This window comes from Alexandromys fortis, unplaced genomic scaffold (genome assembly GCF_014885135.2).
Source record: "Alexandromys fortis isolate MF-2015 unplaced genomic scaffold, M_Fortis_MF-2015_v1.1 scaffold_63, whole genome shotgun sequence".
Taxonomy (NCBI): Eukaryota; Metazoa; Chordata; class Mammalia; order Rodentia; family Cricetidae; genus Alexandromys; species Alexandromys fortis.
The window spans coordinates 9150319-9165926 of record NW_026067953.1 but is presented as its reverse complement, the minus strand read 5'-3'; the positions used below and the strand labels follow the sequence as shown (position 1 = coordinate 9165926).

The window sequence follows — 15608 nt, the reverse complement described above, 5'->3', positions numbered from 1 at the left end:
CACCCTTCCATCCTTGCACACAGGTGTTTCTATGGCTGCACACAGTGTAGATGGTACCCTTGCATCCATGCACACGGGTGTTTCTGTGGCTGCACACAGTGTAAATGACACCCTTCCATCCTTGCACACAGGTGTTTCTATGGCTGCACACAGTGTAGATGGTACCCTTGCATCCATGCACACGGGTGTTTCTGTGGCTGCACACAGCATAGATGATTCCCCTGCACTCATGCACACAGGTGCTTCCATCCCTGCACATAGTGTGGATAGCTTCTAGGCAGCAGGGGTATGGAGATGTAGAGACAGAGCACATCTCTCTTTCGGCTCTTCTCCCGGGAGCCATGGGTCCTGTTACTTTATCCTCCCTCAGAGGCTGCCCTCATCTCTGTGGACTTGATAGTTGATCCAAGCTAATGTACGGTGTCAAAGGTAGACGGCCTCTCTCCTTGAGACCAAAAGGAGATGTTGTACTGCACCCTCTTCCTTGAAACTGACTGCACTATCCTATAGCCACACTCAAGGGGCCTAGCATCACTTGTGTTCATACAGAACATTTTCTCCATAGCATCCCCTAGTTTCTAAAGAGTGTTACATATGCACCCGCCTAAGCCAACACTGGATATTGCCTCAAATATGCCCTAAATCAGTGGTTCTCAACCTGTAAGTCACGATATTTATATGATCAATAATAACAGTAGCAAAATTACAGTTATGAAATAGCAACAAAATAATTTTATGGTTTGGGGTCATCACACCATAAGGAACTGTATTAAAGCGTTGCAGCATTGGGTAGGTTGAGAATCACTGTCCTAAATTCTGGGGATTCTGGGATAGTGTTAATGTCTTTTCTCCATAATATACTCAGTGCCTAGCACAACTGTACAGCCAATGGAGCCTTGGACATTCTGTATGATTAAAAAAAAACAACTAAGTCCAGAAGAATAAAGAAAAAATAAAATGGAAGGGGAGGAGGGAGAAAAGAAGGAAGGAAGGAAGGAAGGAAGGAAGGAAGGAAGGAAGGAGGGAGGGAGGGGGAGAGAGGGAGGAAGGGAAGGAGGGAGGGAAGCAGGGGAAGAAAAGGATAAAGATGGAAAGATGAGAAGAGAATCAAAAGGAGGAAGAAGAGGGAGGGAGTGAATGAAGAAGGAGGAAAGGAGGGAAAGGAGGAAGGGAGGAAGATGGGAGGAAGGCTGGATTGCAGGATCTATTTTCCAGCTGGAATCCCAATTGCCCCCCTTCCCCTCTTCTCTGCAGCACAGTGAGGGATAGATAAGTCATGGGTGGTGGCGTCACTGTAAGCTCTGAGGATGATGCTCTCATCTACCAAGAAAACTAATGTGTCCCCATCTTCTTTTCAGATGATGGGGCCAGTGTGGCTGTGGCTGCTGGTAGCCAAGGTCCTGCTCCCCGTTCATTGTCAGCCATTTTCTCCCCATGGAGAGAAGAGTCTGGGGGTGCCTCAGCCAGCCAGCCACCAGCTCCTGGAGCCAGCACCCGCCTATGGCAAGGTCACACCCACCATCACTAATTTTGCTTTGCGTCTGTACAAGCAGCTAGCAGAGGAGGTCCCTGGAAACATCCTCTTCTCCCCCGTGAGCCTCTCTAGCATCCTGGCTCTTCTCTCTCTTGGGGCACCTGTTGACACCCAAATTCAGATTCTGAAGAGCCTGGGCTTCAACCTCACGGAGACCCCAGCAGCTGACGTCCACCGGGGCTTCCAGAGCCTCCTGCACACACTTGACCTGCCCAGCCCCAAACTGGAACTGAAAGTGGGGCATTCCCTGTTCTTAGACAGGCAGCTGAAGCCTCGGCAGCGCTTCCTGGACAGCGCCAAGGAGCTGTATGGAGCCCTGGCTTTTTCTGCCAACTTCACGGATGCAGCTGCCACAGGGCAGCAGATCAACGACCTGGTGAGGAAGCAGACCTATGGGCAGGTGGTGGACTCTCTCCCGGAGTTTGGCCCTGACACCGTCATGGCTCTCTTGAACTACATCTTCTTCAAAGGTGAGACTTCTCTAACAGAACTATCGCTCTCTCTGCAAGTAAGTGGTCTGTTTGCGGGGCTGGCCAGGCTCCTGCCTTTCGTGGATATGATAGTTCCCCTACCCTTGTGTAGATCATGCCCCCTGTGGATTGGAACTCAGGAAAGAGAAAGCACAGCTCAGAGGAACAGTATAAGCATGGGCCATATAGCTCTCAACAGGGACCTTGACCTGCAGTAAGGCATGACTTCCCAGAAAGGGGGCATCTGTTTTAGCATGGCGGCACGTTCCTGCAAGCCCAGCATTCGGGAGGCTGGGGAAAGAGCATTCCAATTGGATATGATCCTGGATTATATAGCGAGACCTTACCTCAAATGAATAAATGAAAGAAAGAATCAATGAATGAATGAATAAATGGAGGACCAAGGAGACGGCTCCATGAGTATGTGATCCTCTTGCTTCAGCTTCCTGAGGGCTGACATTGCAGGTGTGGGCCCCCATCCCCAGCTTGAAGCTCTTCGCAGATGCTGAGCCATCTGGTCAAACGCTTCCTTTCACATTCCCACATAACCTGAGCCGTGCTGTCAGAATCAGGCTGCCAGTCCCAGTCACATCCCTCAGGGCCCTGCAGATCAGGGTGTGTTAATCAACCCATGCCTACCACGTTACTAAAAACTCACTCTTCTTACTCATTTCTGATGACTTAAGTCTTAAGAGGTAGTTCTTCGGGGGCTGGAGAGATGACTCAATGGTTAGGACTACTGGGTGCTCTCCTAGAGGACCTGGATTCAATTCCTGGAACCAGCTCATGGCTGTAATGCCATGTTCAGGGGGATCTGATGCCCACTTTGTGCCTCCATGGGCACTGCACATACATAGTGACTAGACATACAGGTACTAAATACTCATACACATAAAATAAAAACACGTCTTTCTTAAAGGAGAGAAATCAGGCTTTGTACAAGGAAGGCAGGGCCACCCCATGTCTGCTTTGTAGGCAAATTCTCTCAGTGCAGCGTAACCATGGGTCACTGAGTTTGGACCCTAAGGACAAAAGTTCACCCTGGCTTTGGGTCCTGCTACTTCCGACCCATTCCAGAGGACATCACCACCCTGCATGACCTTGTGGAGGGAGGTCTCCCTGAATGGCTGCCTTGCCCGTGTGTTCATTTGTACCCTCAGCCAAATGGAAGCATCCCTTTGATCGCTACCAGACCCGGAAGCAAGAGAGCTTCTCCCGGGACCAGAGGACGGCACTCCGCATCCCAATGATGCGGCAGAAGGAAATGCACAGGTTCCTGTATGACCAGGAGGCATCGTGCACTGTCCTTCAGATCGAGTACAGCGGCACCGCCCTGCTGCTCCTGGTCCTCCCTGACCCTGGGAAGATGCAGCAGGTAGAGGCTGCCCTCCAACCAGAGATGCTGAGAAGGTGGAGCCAGAGGTTCCTGCCCAGGTGAGTGCCCCAATGTGTTGTCTATCCTTGCTCAAGAGCTGGGGCAAGTTTGATCAATCCAGCCCCAAGATCTGTCTGCTGGTCTGCCTCACCATCTCACCCTCGACTTCACATTGATTTCCCCGTGTCTTTGGGTCCCAGACTTCCTTGAGTGTTCAAGCAAGAACATGGCACCTGCTGCATGGCAGTGGGGGTAGAGACTAATGGAGACAGTTATTGAGTACTTAGGCTGTTACTAGGATCTGAATGCTCTCTGGGCTGACTTTATCATCCCTCCTTGGGATCCTTCTGACCCCCCAACCGTAAAATTATTTTTTGTTGCTACTCCACAACTGTAATTTTGCTACTGTTATGAATCATAATGTAAACAATTTTTGGAACTAGAGGTTTGCAAACAGGACCCACAGGTTGAGAACCACTGCTCTAGATGCTTGCAGCAGCCCTGAGGGTGGGCATCCCCATGTCAGTTTCCAGGAAAGCTCAGGCAGGTGGAGGAAGGTGATGACGGCTTGCACTGGGGCAGTGTCAGTAAAAAGAGTTAGCATACAGTTGGGGAACTGAGTCAGAAGCACCTGCAGATGAGTTGAATGTAGAGGTGGGAAGCATAAATGGTATTTTATTTACTCTACCTGGTGTGATGTGGATTAAAACAGTGGAGCCTTGGGAAAATCTGGCTAGTGTCTGGCACCTAAAACGCTCTCCACAAACACAGGGAAGATGACGGAGACAGACGCCTCTGCCAGGGAACTTCTTAGAACCAGCCATGAGTCACTGTGAGGTCTGCATGGTCTACGTAGAGGGAGATTTGGGTTGACATAAGTTGTAGAATACTCTACTATCATAAATGACATCATAGGAAGAGTGATTGTCCCACAAGCTGGGGGACCCTGCTCCTTCTCAGGGCTCAGGCTGCGACACACAACAGGATGGTGCCTTTTCTCTGATTCCCTCTCTAGTCTGCTGGATTTGCACCTGCCAAGGTTCTCAATTTCTGCATCCTACAACCTGGAAGAGATCCTGCCCCTCATCGGTCTCGGCAACATGTTTGACATGGAAGCTGACCTATCAGGAATCATGGGACAACTCAACAGAACTGTCTCCAGGGTAAGGCAGGGAGTGTGGACTTGGGGAGGATGATGTTTCTCTTCCCACATGAAGTGCATTGGGAACCAAAGTCCCCAGCCTCTTCCCTAGACTGACTTTTCAACACACAGTCTTTACAGATTCTATTCATGGACAACTCCATTTCATCTTTTCTTCCCGAGATCCACACTAGTCAGGGTGGTAATGTAGGGTTCTAAGTAGAATGGAACTCATTGAACAGTAATCATCTGGTCATCCACAGAGGCAGAATGATGCCAGGTTAGTGGCAGCATTTTTTTTTGTTTGTTTCAAATACTTTCTCTTTGGGTACCAGGAACTCTGTCTTTGTCATAGCTGTAGAAAGTGATATAGTATGAACAGGAGGTGTAGTAGTCAGCATTGCTACATAACAAGCATCCCCTACATTCCAACGCATTATCATAACAGAGACTTATTGTGAGAATTCCTTCCCAGAGGAGATGTAAGCAATGTCTATCCATTCTTCATTAGGTCCCACAACAGACCAAAGTACAGTTCCATCCAAGTTCATCTTGGGGAGCCTTTGAGTTCATTAGGCTTACTTATAGGGCACGGGTGAGGGGCTACTGGCAGGAGAATAGGTGACCCCAAGTCAGCTTTCTTCACTCAGCACAGACAGAGTCCTTCTTCAATCAGTCTTCCTCACCATTTACTCTTCCTTCAATGCTGACCCACATGAAAATAGAACAGAATTGTGTACAAATGGCTGAGAGGAGCCCCTGGGCACTCAGGTGTGGGCTGATGACTCATCTCCACCCCCTCCTTCTGTGAAGGAATGTCAACAGTTGTGGTGGACACTTGTAGGCACGCAAAACGCTCTGCTAAAGATGACAGCTTCTCTGCTCGACCCATCTCTAGCAGGCAGTGCCTCCTAGAAGCAGCTGGCTGTGTAACCCTGGCTGGTTACAGAGCTGCTCCCTCTGACTTTTTCCAGGACAGGAGTTAAAGGACAATCCCTCTCTCAGAGGAGAAAAGGAGGACAAGAGAAACACCCAGCGACTCTTAACTCTCCCATCCTCCACAGGCCTGTGTAACGGCCACTCAGAGCCACTGATCAAAACAGGGTTCCTGTGCAGGCAGTGGGAAAGGGCTGGGTCCTCTCCTGCTGGACGACATCACAAACCAGGTGGAATGGGCAAGAATTTGTAGCCCTTGAACAGAAAGGGTAGCCTTTCCCAGGAGGGAAGGTGGCCAAGGCCCTTCCCAGAGCTTAGCTTGGTTTACATTAGTGGTGTTCACTACCATCTGGATTTCTGTTAGGACCTTGCGAGGAATGGACTCTGTCTTGTCTTTAGGAGGGACCAGCTGAGAACTTGGTGCACGACCCAGGCAGCAGGGGTGCGATACATGTATAAGTGTGCCTGCACATGCATGGCAGTGTGTGTGTGTGTGTGTGTGTGTGTGTGTGTGCATGTGGACCTGTGTGGGGTGAGGTGGTGGACAAGAAGAAAATGAAAGACTTCTAAGAACTTTGCACAGTGGCCGTACATAACTCAGTGGCCTTTCACAGAGCCTTTTTTGGAGATAAAAGAACTCGTCAAGGCCCTTTTCCCAACTTTTTCTGAAATCTGAGTCCTTTCTTGTTAGGAAGTTGTGTATAATGAGACTTTTAATGTTCTGTGCTTAGGGCAGCGTGGGGCCATGTTCCATCCTTCTTTTTTAGAGCCCACTATCGGCCACAAGCCATCTTTAAGATGAGAAGGCGGAGGAAGTTTAGAGCCATAGGCAAAGCTCAAAGGAGCCTGTACCTTGTGTGCCTGCTAGACTCGAGTCCACCCGGCACTTAGCTCCTCAGCGGGGCCAAGGCTGCCTCATGTCAGGGTGCTGGGCCTAGGGAGGGGAGTCAGTACAGAGGCAGGAGGGTGACACACAGAAGTTGGGGCTGTTTCTTAGGCAGGCTAGACTTGAGGAGCCTAAAGAGCTCTAACCCGTTGTCCGCGGGGTTGAGGGAGTGGTCTCTGCCCTCAAACCATGGGCGAGCGCTGACTCAGTCTGTCCTCTCTCCTAGGTGTCACACAAGGCTGCAGTGGACATGAACGAGAAGGGAACTGAGGCCTCCGCTGCCTCTGGCCTTCTTTCCCAGCCGGTGCCCCTGAACATGACATGGGCCCCACACGCCCACGCCCATTTCAACAGGCCCTTCCTGCTTCTTCTCTGGGAGGTGTCCACTCAGAGTCTGCTCTTCCTGGGGAAAGTGGTCAATCCAGCTGCTGTGTGACTGTGGTGAGAGGCACAGTATGACTACCGGGCTGCACTGCAGGACCCTTCGGAGCAGGCTTCCTTTGGGCCACCAACCAGCTCCCAAATAAAGACACGGAGACTTAATATTAGTTATGAGTGCCCAACCTTAGCTTATACTTGTTCTGCTGGCTCTTATAACTTACTCTGTTTCTCCCATTTACATTTTGACTCAAGTTTTTTTTTTTTTTTTTTTTTTTTTTTTACCTTTCTTTCATTCTGTATGTCTTACTCCACTGCTTACTCCACATCTGGCTGGCAGATGTCTGGCTAGGTGTCTCCCCAGAGTTTCTGCCTCATCCTCTTCTCCCTTCTTTCCCGGCCTAGCTTATTTCCTCCTACTTATTCTCCCTGCCTATCCCTCTACTGCCTAGCTATTGGCTCTCCAGTGTTTTATTAAACAAATCAGATGCCTTAAACAGGCAAAGCAACGTATCTTTACACCATTAAACAAACGCAGCATAAACAGATGTAACATATCCTTGCATCGTTAAAAGTACTATTCCACAACACCCCTGTTCTAATAAAGCTGAGTTTGGCTGTGAAGTCCCGTGAGTCATCCTCGCAGGAGGGCAATGTCCAGGGCAGCTTCTAGTCATTCCCTCTGTGACCTTTACAAATCCCCCTCTTCCATTGCAGACATTTGATGGGTTACCTTAGGGTCAGGAAACACCTAGGACACGAAGAGAAAGAGCAAGCGTCTGTATTCACAGCCTCGAACCTGGGCTTGAACCAAGTGATGTCCCCCTGCAGTGTCATCTGGAGGGGAAGCTAGACCTAGGGAAGGGATTTCTAATCATTAAGAAAGAGGGTGGGAGAATGGACCAGCTTCGTCATCAATCCAACAGCAGAATTCAAAAGGCAGCAAAACAGCTTCAGAGGCATTATAGCTGCATAGAACGGCACTGAGCTATGTACCACCCCTCCTCCACCCATCCATCCTCTGAGGGACATCTAGGCTGGCTGCACATCCCAGCTTTTGTGTGCAGAGCAATGACAAACCCAGAGGCACAACACTGACGTTTTATCCTACGGGTCTGCACGGTTAGACAAGCATCCTAAACCAAAGTCCTGAGTTCAGTTCTGGACAGCCAGAGGGAATATTGGGGAAAGGCTTGGGTTGCTGAGCAGTGAATGACAGCTGAGCAGCCCTGACCTGGGAAGTGCCTGCCTTCTGTTTTGTCTGCAGTAAGATTAATAAGATCAATGGGCAATATTGCCGGTTCACTTCATATTTGAGGGGAAAGGTATTTCTTAAAGTAATTTAGAGGCCTCAGATAAGAGGAGTCCCCTTTTATCTAGAGCAGTGGTTCTCAACCTTTCTGATCCCGTGACCCTCCTAATGTTGTGGTGATCCCCCAACCATAAAATTATTTTCATTGCTACTTCATAACTGCAATTTTTTTACTGATGCGAATCATAATGTAAATACCTTAGGCAACCCCTCTGAAAAGGTTGTTTGACTCTAAAGGGGCTGTGACCCACAGGTTGAGAATCAAATGATCAAAACCGAGGTATTGGGACGGGAAGATGTTGATCCCACACCTACCTGCCCATCATCGAAGGCTCATACTGCCCCCTGCCGGTTATAGAAGGTCATTGGCACATCTTGGAATCTAGCCATCTAGTTGGTGCACCCCTAGGTTAGTTGGACAGAGGATTCCTTGTAAAATGATAGAGTTGCCAAATATGATACAGTTTGCTGAAATTTAGGTAAGCCAAATAAGTTTTTTATGTAAGAATTCACCATGAAATATTTGGACCATATTTATACTAAAACATTTACTTTTCTTGTTCACTACTCTAATTAGTAAGTTGTCTTATGTTTTTACAGAGGCATAAAGAGGGGCCCCTGGGTCCACACTCTTTAGTGTTTAGCCTCAGAATGAAGTCACATGGGACTGAAGGGCAGGCTGGTCCCTCCTCGGGGCAGAACATAAAATCAACAGCAGAAGGGAACAGAAGTCCTGTTCAGAAGCGAGGCCATTTCTGAGACACCACTGCCTCCCCTGAGAAGCAAACACCAGAGATGCCCAGAACCACAGAGAGCATCACAAGTACATCTGTGTTCCCTTGGCAGTAAATTTACACTTCCCTTCCCGGATAAGGCTATTTTCAACATGAAGGGGCAGGCAGCTTCTGTGACGGTCTCTGGGGAAGGGGCAGGGTGAGGCAGAGGTTCTGAAACCACCACAAGACTAGGGAGTCTCCAGGGAGCGCGAGGGCAGCCGAAGGCACTGCTGGGGAGTTAGCTCCTGTCGGTCTTTGAGGAATAATGACGTTGGGACATTTCAGATATTGTCTCTGCTGTCTGTACAGGAGGATTATTAGCATAGTGAATCAGAAAAGCAAACACCCAAGACAGCAGATCCTCCTCACGCTTTAGTCCAGGTTTGGCCATGTCCACTACTCCGGCCTTGACAAAACTGACTTCCACAGCAGTGGGATTTCCTCCTAGTTAGGTGGTCTGAACAGTGACATGTCCTTCAGGGCCTTCCCGGGGACAAACTCCCTCAGACCCCGATGAGGATGACATCTGGACTCTGCCTTAAGACAAGACAAGTCTACAATGAGGAAGGAGAGCAGGAGGGGCCTCTCGTGACAGAGGGGGGTTTATGGCCCTCAGAAAGCAAGGGCACAGTATTCTGATGGTGACAGGGAGAGGACGGGGGAAAAGCTAACTCGTGAAAGACCTCATTTGCAGTGAAGGTCACATGCCCAGTGCTCGCCACTTCATGCTCAATTCTCTTTTATTTCTTGATTGTTTCTTTTAGGTGTTTTTTGTTGCTGTTTTTTGTATATATATGCACTGTTCACAGTATTGGTTTAATATAGACAGTGTTTTTGAGCACATCAAATGCATTGACCACATTCACCCCTCCTACCCTTTCTCTTTAGTCTCCTTTTCCTTATTCCCCCACTAGTCTCCTCTCTCTCTCTCTCTCNCTCTCTCTCTCTCTCTCTCTCTCTCTCTCTCTCTCTCTCTCTCTCTCTCTCGTTTCCCTTCTGTTTTTATTGCATATATGATTCACAATATATATTTATATGATTTTATGTATCTCTAAAAATCCTAGGACACACAAATGACAGAAAATATATTTAATATACTTGTCTTACTGAGTCTGGGTTTTTTATCTTAAAATATTAATCTCCTCATTTTTTAGCAAATGACATCATTTCACAGTTCTTCAGTAATGAATAAAACTCCATTGTGTCATCTGTGGCCAGGTACCTGAGCTGATTCTGTCACTTGGCTACTGTAAACCGTACAGGAAATAAAAAGATACTCCAAGTGTCTTGTGGCATGTCAACTTAGAGTCCTTCTACAACATTTTCTATGTCTCTGTGCCACCACTCAGCTGCATTCTCCGAATTTTGACCCTAGGAAAACTACTTCAAGAAGGAGAGAAGACGGCAGTGTCTCACAGGCACAGCAGCCACTCTGCAGAGGTGCCCCACAGCTGGAAGAGTGAAGAACGGTACGGACACAGCCTGCGATCCCCAAGTTCATTGCTCACGACTCTCTCTCCTGTTGTGGTGGTGCCGTGCTACACTGTTAGCTTGTGGGCTTCAGAGAAGCTGTGTAGACCTTGTCTTATTAAAGATTGTCTCTGCTGAGCCCACACGATGCAAGTCACATCCGCTGAACTCTGAGAACACTGTGTTTCCACAGCACTTACCCCAGCAATGGGTTGTTATGAGTCGGTGCTGTGATCGGCGACTTTTCCTAACTGAGTCTCTGAGCCCTGGGTAGGAAAACATCCATACCATTGACTTCTGCCACTCTAGCAGTTAAGATAAAGCAAACAGAGTGATTACAGTGGAAAGATGTATGGTAAGGTGTCATGAGTCACACAGCTGTTGCAGTTATGGGTGACAGAGATGATGTCCGTGTTTGTCCTGTACAGGGAAGCTCCCAGCAGGCTGTGCGTGTGAGCCTGTCCTGGTCAGGCCACATCATTGTCGATGCTGCAGTAGCAATCTGGGAATGGGCATGGCCAAGCACAGATGGATGGAAGGGGAAGGAAGCCAGGAGACAGGGAAGCTGAAGAAGCAGGGCCTGGAGCAGATTGTGTTGATGATTCCAGAGGAGGGGGCGATCTTTAAAGAGACACCGTGCATGTACTCCAAACCCGGACAGATGCTAAGCCGGTGAAAGATGGGCAGAGCAAAGAGGAGGCGTGAAAGTGCCCGTAGCTGAAGAACTCACAAGTTCCACCAAGGTAGCAGGTGTCAACTGCTGGGACTAAGCAGGCAGGATGAGGCTGCTCTCTGCAAGAAGACTGAAGATCATCAAGCTGCCCCAGCACTGGAGGAGAAGACCTGCAGAGAGCCTCTGGCTGCGTAGAACCATGGGCTGGGGTGCTTTCTGACAGTAGGCACACAGGGTCGTATCAGGATGCTGATGGAGGTCGGGGCTTCATAGCCAAGGGTCTCATGAAGAAAACTCAAATCTGACAGACCAGGAAGACGGTTCCTCGGTCCCTGTTGTGGAGTGAATATTTATACCCTGCCAGCTAAGCTAGAAAAGCCCTCACATGATGGCATCAGGAGATGGGGACTGTGTGTGTGTGTGTGTGTGTGTGTGTGTGTGTGTGTGTGTCAGGGGGTGATTAGACAATGAGGATGGAGCCTAGGAATAAGATAAGCCTGGTGCCCATACAACAAGAGGCACAAGAATTTGCTCTCTGCCTCCTCTGCCTGCACTGTGTTGAGGATGCCTGGGTACCAGGCACCTTTGTCACCAATTAGCTCGCTGGGGTCCTTTGGCCACGTCCTGACAGACAGGCATCATGGGCAGGCAAGGAGAAGATCAAGTGTTGGTCTATTAACCTTTATGTCCCTGGAACCTCTGTTGGCAACAGTAGACAGGCCGAGGCAGCAGACAGTGGCGCCCTCTAGTGTTACAGTCATCTCTGGCCTTGAGTATCTGCAGCCTGGGCTCCCAGCAGCAGCCTTGTTTGTTTTAGTGCCCGACCTTGGGTGTGACATCTTGGCAGCTCTCTGGGTTTCATCTAGTGACCCAGACTGGCTGAGTCTCTTTTCTGGATTTTTACAGCCCTTGTCCCCTTTGTCAGTGCCAGTTCCCCCCATTCTTGTCATCTCTCTTTAATTCAGCTTTCCTGCCCCCGAACCCCACCACTCTCTCTGTCCTGCTGTTCCTTCGGCTGCCGGGAAGCTGGTGCCCACCAGGGCCACCACTCTGCCATCTCAGCAGATTCTTTTTGTGTGCTACCAGCTCAGGTTACAGTCCTGGAAGCAGGAGGAAGAGATCTTTTATTAGGCCAAGCGCTGCAACAGGCGATGTGGGGTGAGGGGAGCAAAAAGGGGGCGTCACGCAGAATACTCATGAGCGAGCCCCAGAAGCCTGCACGCATAGCAAGATGAGCTGTTTGAACCATCACAGCCTTGTCTCTTAGAAGACGTCACACTCATTGAGAACCACTCGAAGCCCTGCCTCTGAATGCCAATCACAGGCATTAGGAAGAGGATTTTTGGACCAGGGACTCTTACCTCCTATCACCAGTTATAGAAGTCCTAGAGAGAATGATGCAACTCCTCCGGCCAAGACAAAAATGGTTCTAAGACATTACATAGAGTGTGGGTGGGGCGAAGAGAAATGGGTAAGAACTGTGTTTTTAACCATCCCTGGTTGGATGGAATAACTCCTTTGCAAGTCAGGGCACTCAGCTTCCTGCTGTTTGTGTATAGCTGTCTGAAGGACTCCGTAGCATGTTCAAGAAGGTCAGTGCACAGGCCAGGGTTGTCCAGCTAGCTGTTAGACTGGTCGTCCATTGCTCGAGGCGTCCAGGACAACGAGGATCAGCTCGACAGCTGCCAATTAGGAAACCACGTTGCTGCATCCCAAGCATGCCTGCTTACGTACAGGAAAATTGACATCAAAGGAATGCTGGTGCCATACAGCCAGAGAGCTCATCATTAACACTAACAGTAATTTTCGCAGATTTTAACAGTGCCCGGTGCCCCGGGGAGAGGTGGTCCACTCACCCGCTCGGCTTTATCTTGGAATTGTTCAGCCCCAGCACCAGTCATCCATGTAAGCAGCCGGTCTCTGTCCTGTCAGGATTTGAAAGCCGGTGCCTATGACTGGGTGTTTCCTATGCCACGGAGTGGTAACTGCTCATAGTTCTGAGGCCCAGATCAGGCTCCAGCAGATTTGGTGACTGGAGAGAGCCCATTCCACATGGAGGGGACCTTCTGTGTGACACCTCACCCTGTAAGAGAAAAAGTAGCCACCCTGGTCCTCTTTTACAGGGGTCACAATTCCATTCTGAGGGCTTCACCCTCCTGCCTGGTCACCTCTCTTCAGACTGTCTCACTGGGACTGAGGTATCAGCGCAACACAGACCACGGCAGAGTCTGATTAAGACATCCCTCCTAGGCTATTCTCTGCAGAAAAACAAGGGCTCTTGACAGACAGACAGACAGTAGAGCTGACAGAACTTAGCTTATGGTCCACAACCAATTCCAGAGCATCAATCTGTCCTAAAATGACTCATCAAAAGCAGTTTTTGTGTCAAAAAAAAAAAAAAAAAACACCTGTTTATCATGGAGCAAAAGGTAAAAGTTGCCAAAATTTCAAGGAAATCCACTCTGTGCTCTAGTCCCTGGGAAATGAAACCTGCAGCTAGGGGATCTGATGACAAGATCAGTGCTGCATCCTTCCTGACAGCTCTGATGGGCAAGACAGGATCTGAGAAAGATGGATGATCTTCCTTGAAGTCCTGAATCCTGTTTCCACAGCATCCATGGACAACACCGCTCCTGTCTTATATTATAACAGTTCACAGCAACCCTGACTTTTAAATGTATGGTTCTCCCTTCCCCATGCCCTCCCGTGAGGGATCTCACCGAACCAGGTCATCATTGACAGATACCAATTTGACCGTGTGGGTGGACATGATCTCTGTCAACTTCTCATTCCTTGTGTGTAATTCCATACTGCATATCTGACAGTTTCATGCATGTGTACTATGTATGTTGATCGAATTCATTCCCCCTTCCCCTGTCTTAGCCCCTTTCCTCTGGAACCTTTTTTCTCCACACATCCCCTCCTGTTTCCATCCTTTCCCTTGTATGCCCCATTGGGTTTAGCTAGAGCTGCTTGCAGGAGCATGCACGGGCGTGGGGCTGGTTACTGGAATTCGAGCAACTCAACAATGGCTCCCTCCCCGAAGAAAAGCCAGTAATCACCAAAAGCTCCTCAGCTGGGGTGGGACCTAATGTAGCCTACCCTACCCATGCTGGAATGGTGACAGCTCTATCTTGCGCAGGTCACCACACCTCTTCCAGAGGACCCAGGTTTGATTCCCAGCACACGGTGACTCACAGTTGTCTGCAGTTCCATTTCCAGGGAATCCGATGCCCTCTTCTATCTTCCTCCGGCATCAGGCACACACTTGGTACACAGAACATATACGCGGGCAAACCACATAAACACATAAAATTTTGTTTAAACTTAGGGAGAAATACACACCACTACCACCTCTCTCTCTCTCTCTCTCTCTCTCTCTCTCTCTCTCTCTCTCTCTCTCTCACACACACACACACACACACACACACACACATGCATACTCAAACAAATACATACACTTGCTGGTTGGGTTTTGGTCAAAGACAAGAGAGACAGCTTTGATCTTTGGCCATGTGCTTTGATGGGGACTGAGTAATGTAAAAGCAGGGCGAGGAGCCCAGAGGAAAGGCCAGCATTCACTAATGAAAAGACGGCTAGTCAAATAAATAGCAACTTCTAAGAACTGACTAGGTTATTTGTTTGAAACAACCAGGAAGGACAGAGGGGTTTTTTGGGGGGAGGGGGGGAGAATCTCAAGAGCAAAATTAATTCTGAGGTCAAAAGCAGAAACCAGGTGTGTGTTGGGGGAGTGGGGAGCAGATCTTCAGCCTTTTTAGCAATCGTCTCCTACATAATCAGATCCTGATCAGAGAGAAGAATCCAGGTGGCCTGCAAGAGGCATGGTTCACATACAGGGATGGAACATGAGACAGGCCCGTCCACAGAGAGATCAGCACTCACTAAAAGGTGACTGGGTAGCTATGTCGCCTCTTCCAGGCATTCCCTTTAGTTCATGGAAATCCAGGCTCCGCAGCAGGTTGCTTTCTGTTCCCTTGGCACTCCACTTGGGTAGCTCTTTCCTTTTGTGCAGTTGCAGGGACCCACAAAGGACAAGCACAGCTCTAACCTGAGCATGCATGCCGCATGCGATCATCTTGCCAAAGGGAACTATGATGTTCATGTTGACAGCTGAGCTCTGAGCATGTGTGTGAGGGAGTTTCTAGATCAATTAAGGTAGTAATATTTACCTTAAATGCAGGAGTCATTGCCATGTTTCAAATTTGGTGTTTTTTTTAAGATTAATTTACTTTTATTTTATATGCATGGGTTACTTTTCCTACATGCATGTTTGTGTCCCAGAAATGTACTTGTGCATGCATATGCTCACAGAGGCCTGAAGAGGGTGTCAGATCCCTTGGAACTGGAGTTTCAGATGTTTGTGAGCTCTGGGAATTGAACCTGGGTCCTCTGGAAGATCAGTCAATGCTCTTAGTCCTGAGCCCTTCCCTCCAGCCCTGTCAAACTGCTTTCTACGAGTATAGCAGACTTCCTAAGGCAAGGTAATTTTATAAAGGAAAGAGATTTATTCAGCTCATAGGAGGTCTTATGTCCTGGAGGTCTTAGGTCCTTCTTGCAGGTGGCATCAGAATAGTAGAAACATATATAAAAATGGAGGGATCACATTGCCAGGAAGAAACCCAGGGAGGCCACCGAG

The 15608-nt window shown here is 48.8% G+C and overlaps 2 protein-coding genes across 2 annotated transcripts in view; one reads left to right on the top strand and one right to left on the bottom strand.

The window, feature by feature from the left end:
- Positions 1–6890, top strand: part of Serpina11 (serpin family A member 11) — a 9864-nt gene extending 2974 nt beyond the window's left edge. Inside the window, exons 2-5 of the mRNA XM_050151406.1 lie at positions 1359–2004; positions 3165–3438; positions 4395–4542; positions 6569–6890. Of these exons, the coding sequence (XP_050007363.1) occupies positions 1359–2004; positions 3165–3438; positions 4395–4542; positions 6569–6778 (1278 nt within the window). The 3' untranslated portion in view covers positions 6779–6890. The remainder of the gene's footprint in view (positions 1–1358; positions 2005–3164; positions 3439–4394; positions 4543–6568) is intronic.
- Positions 1–15608, bottom strand: part of Serpina4 (serpin family A member 4) — a 147735-nt gene that overhangs the window by 93658 nt on the left and 38469 nt on the right. The window lies entirely within an intron of this gene.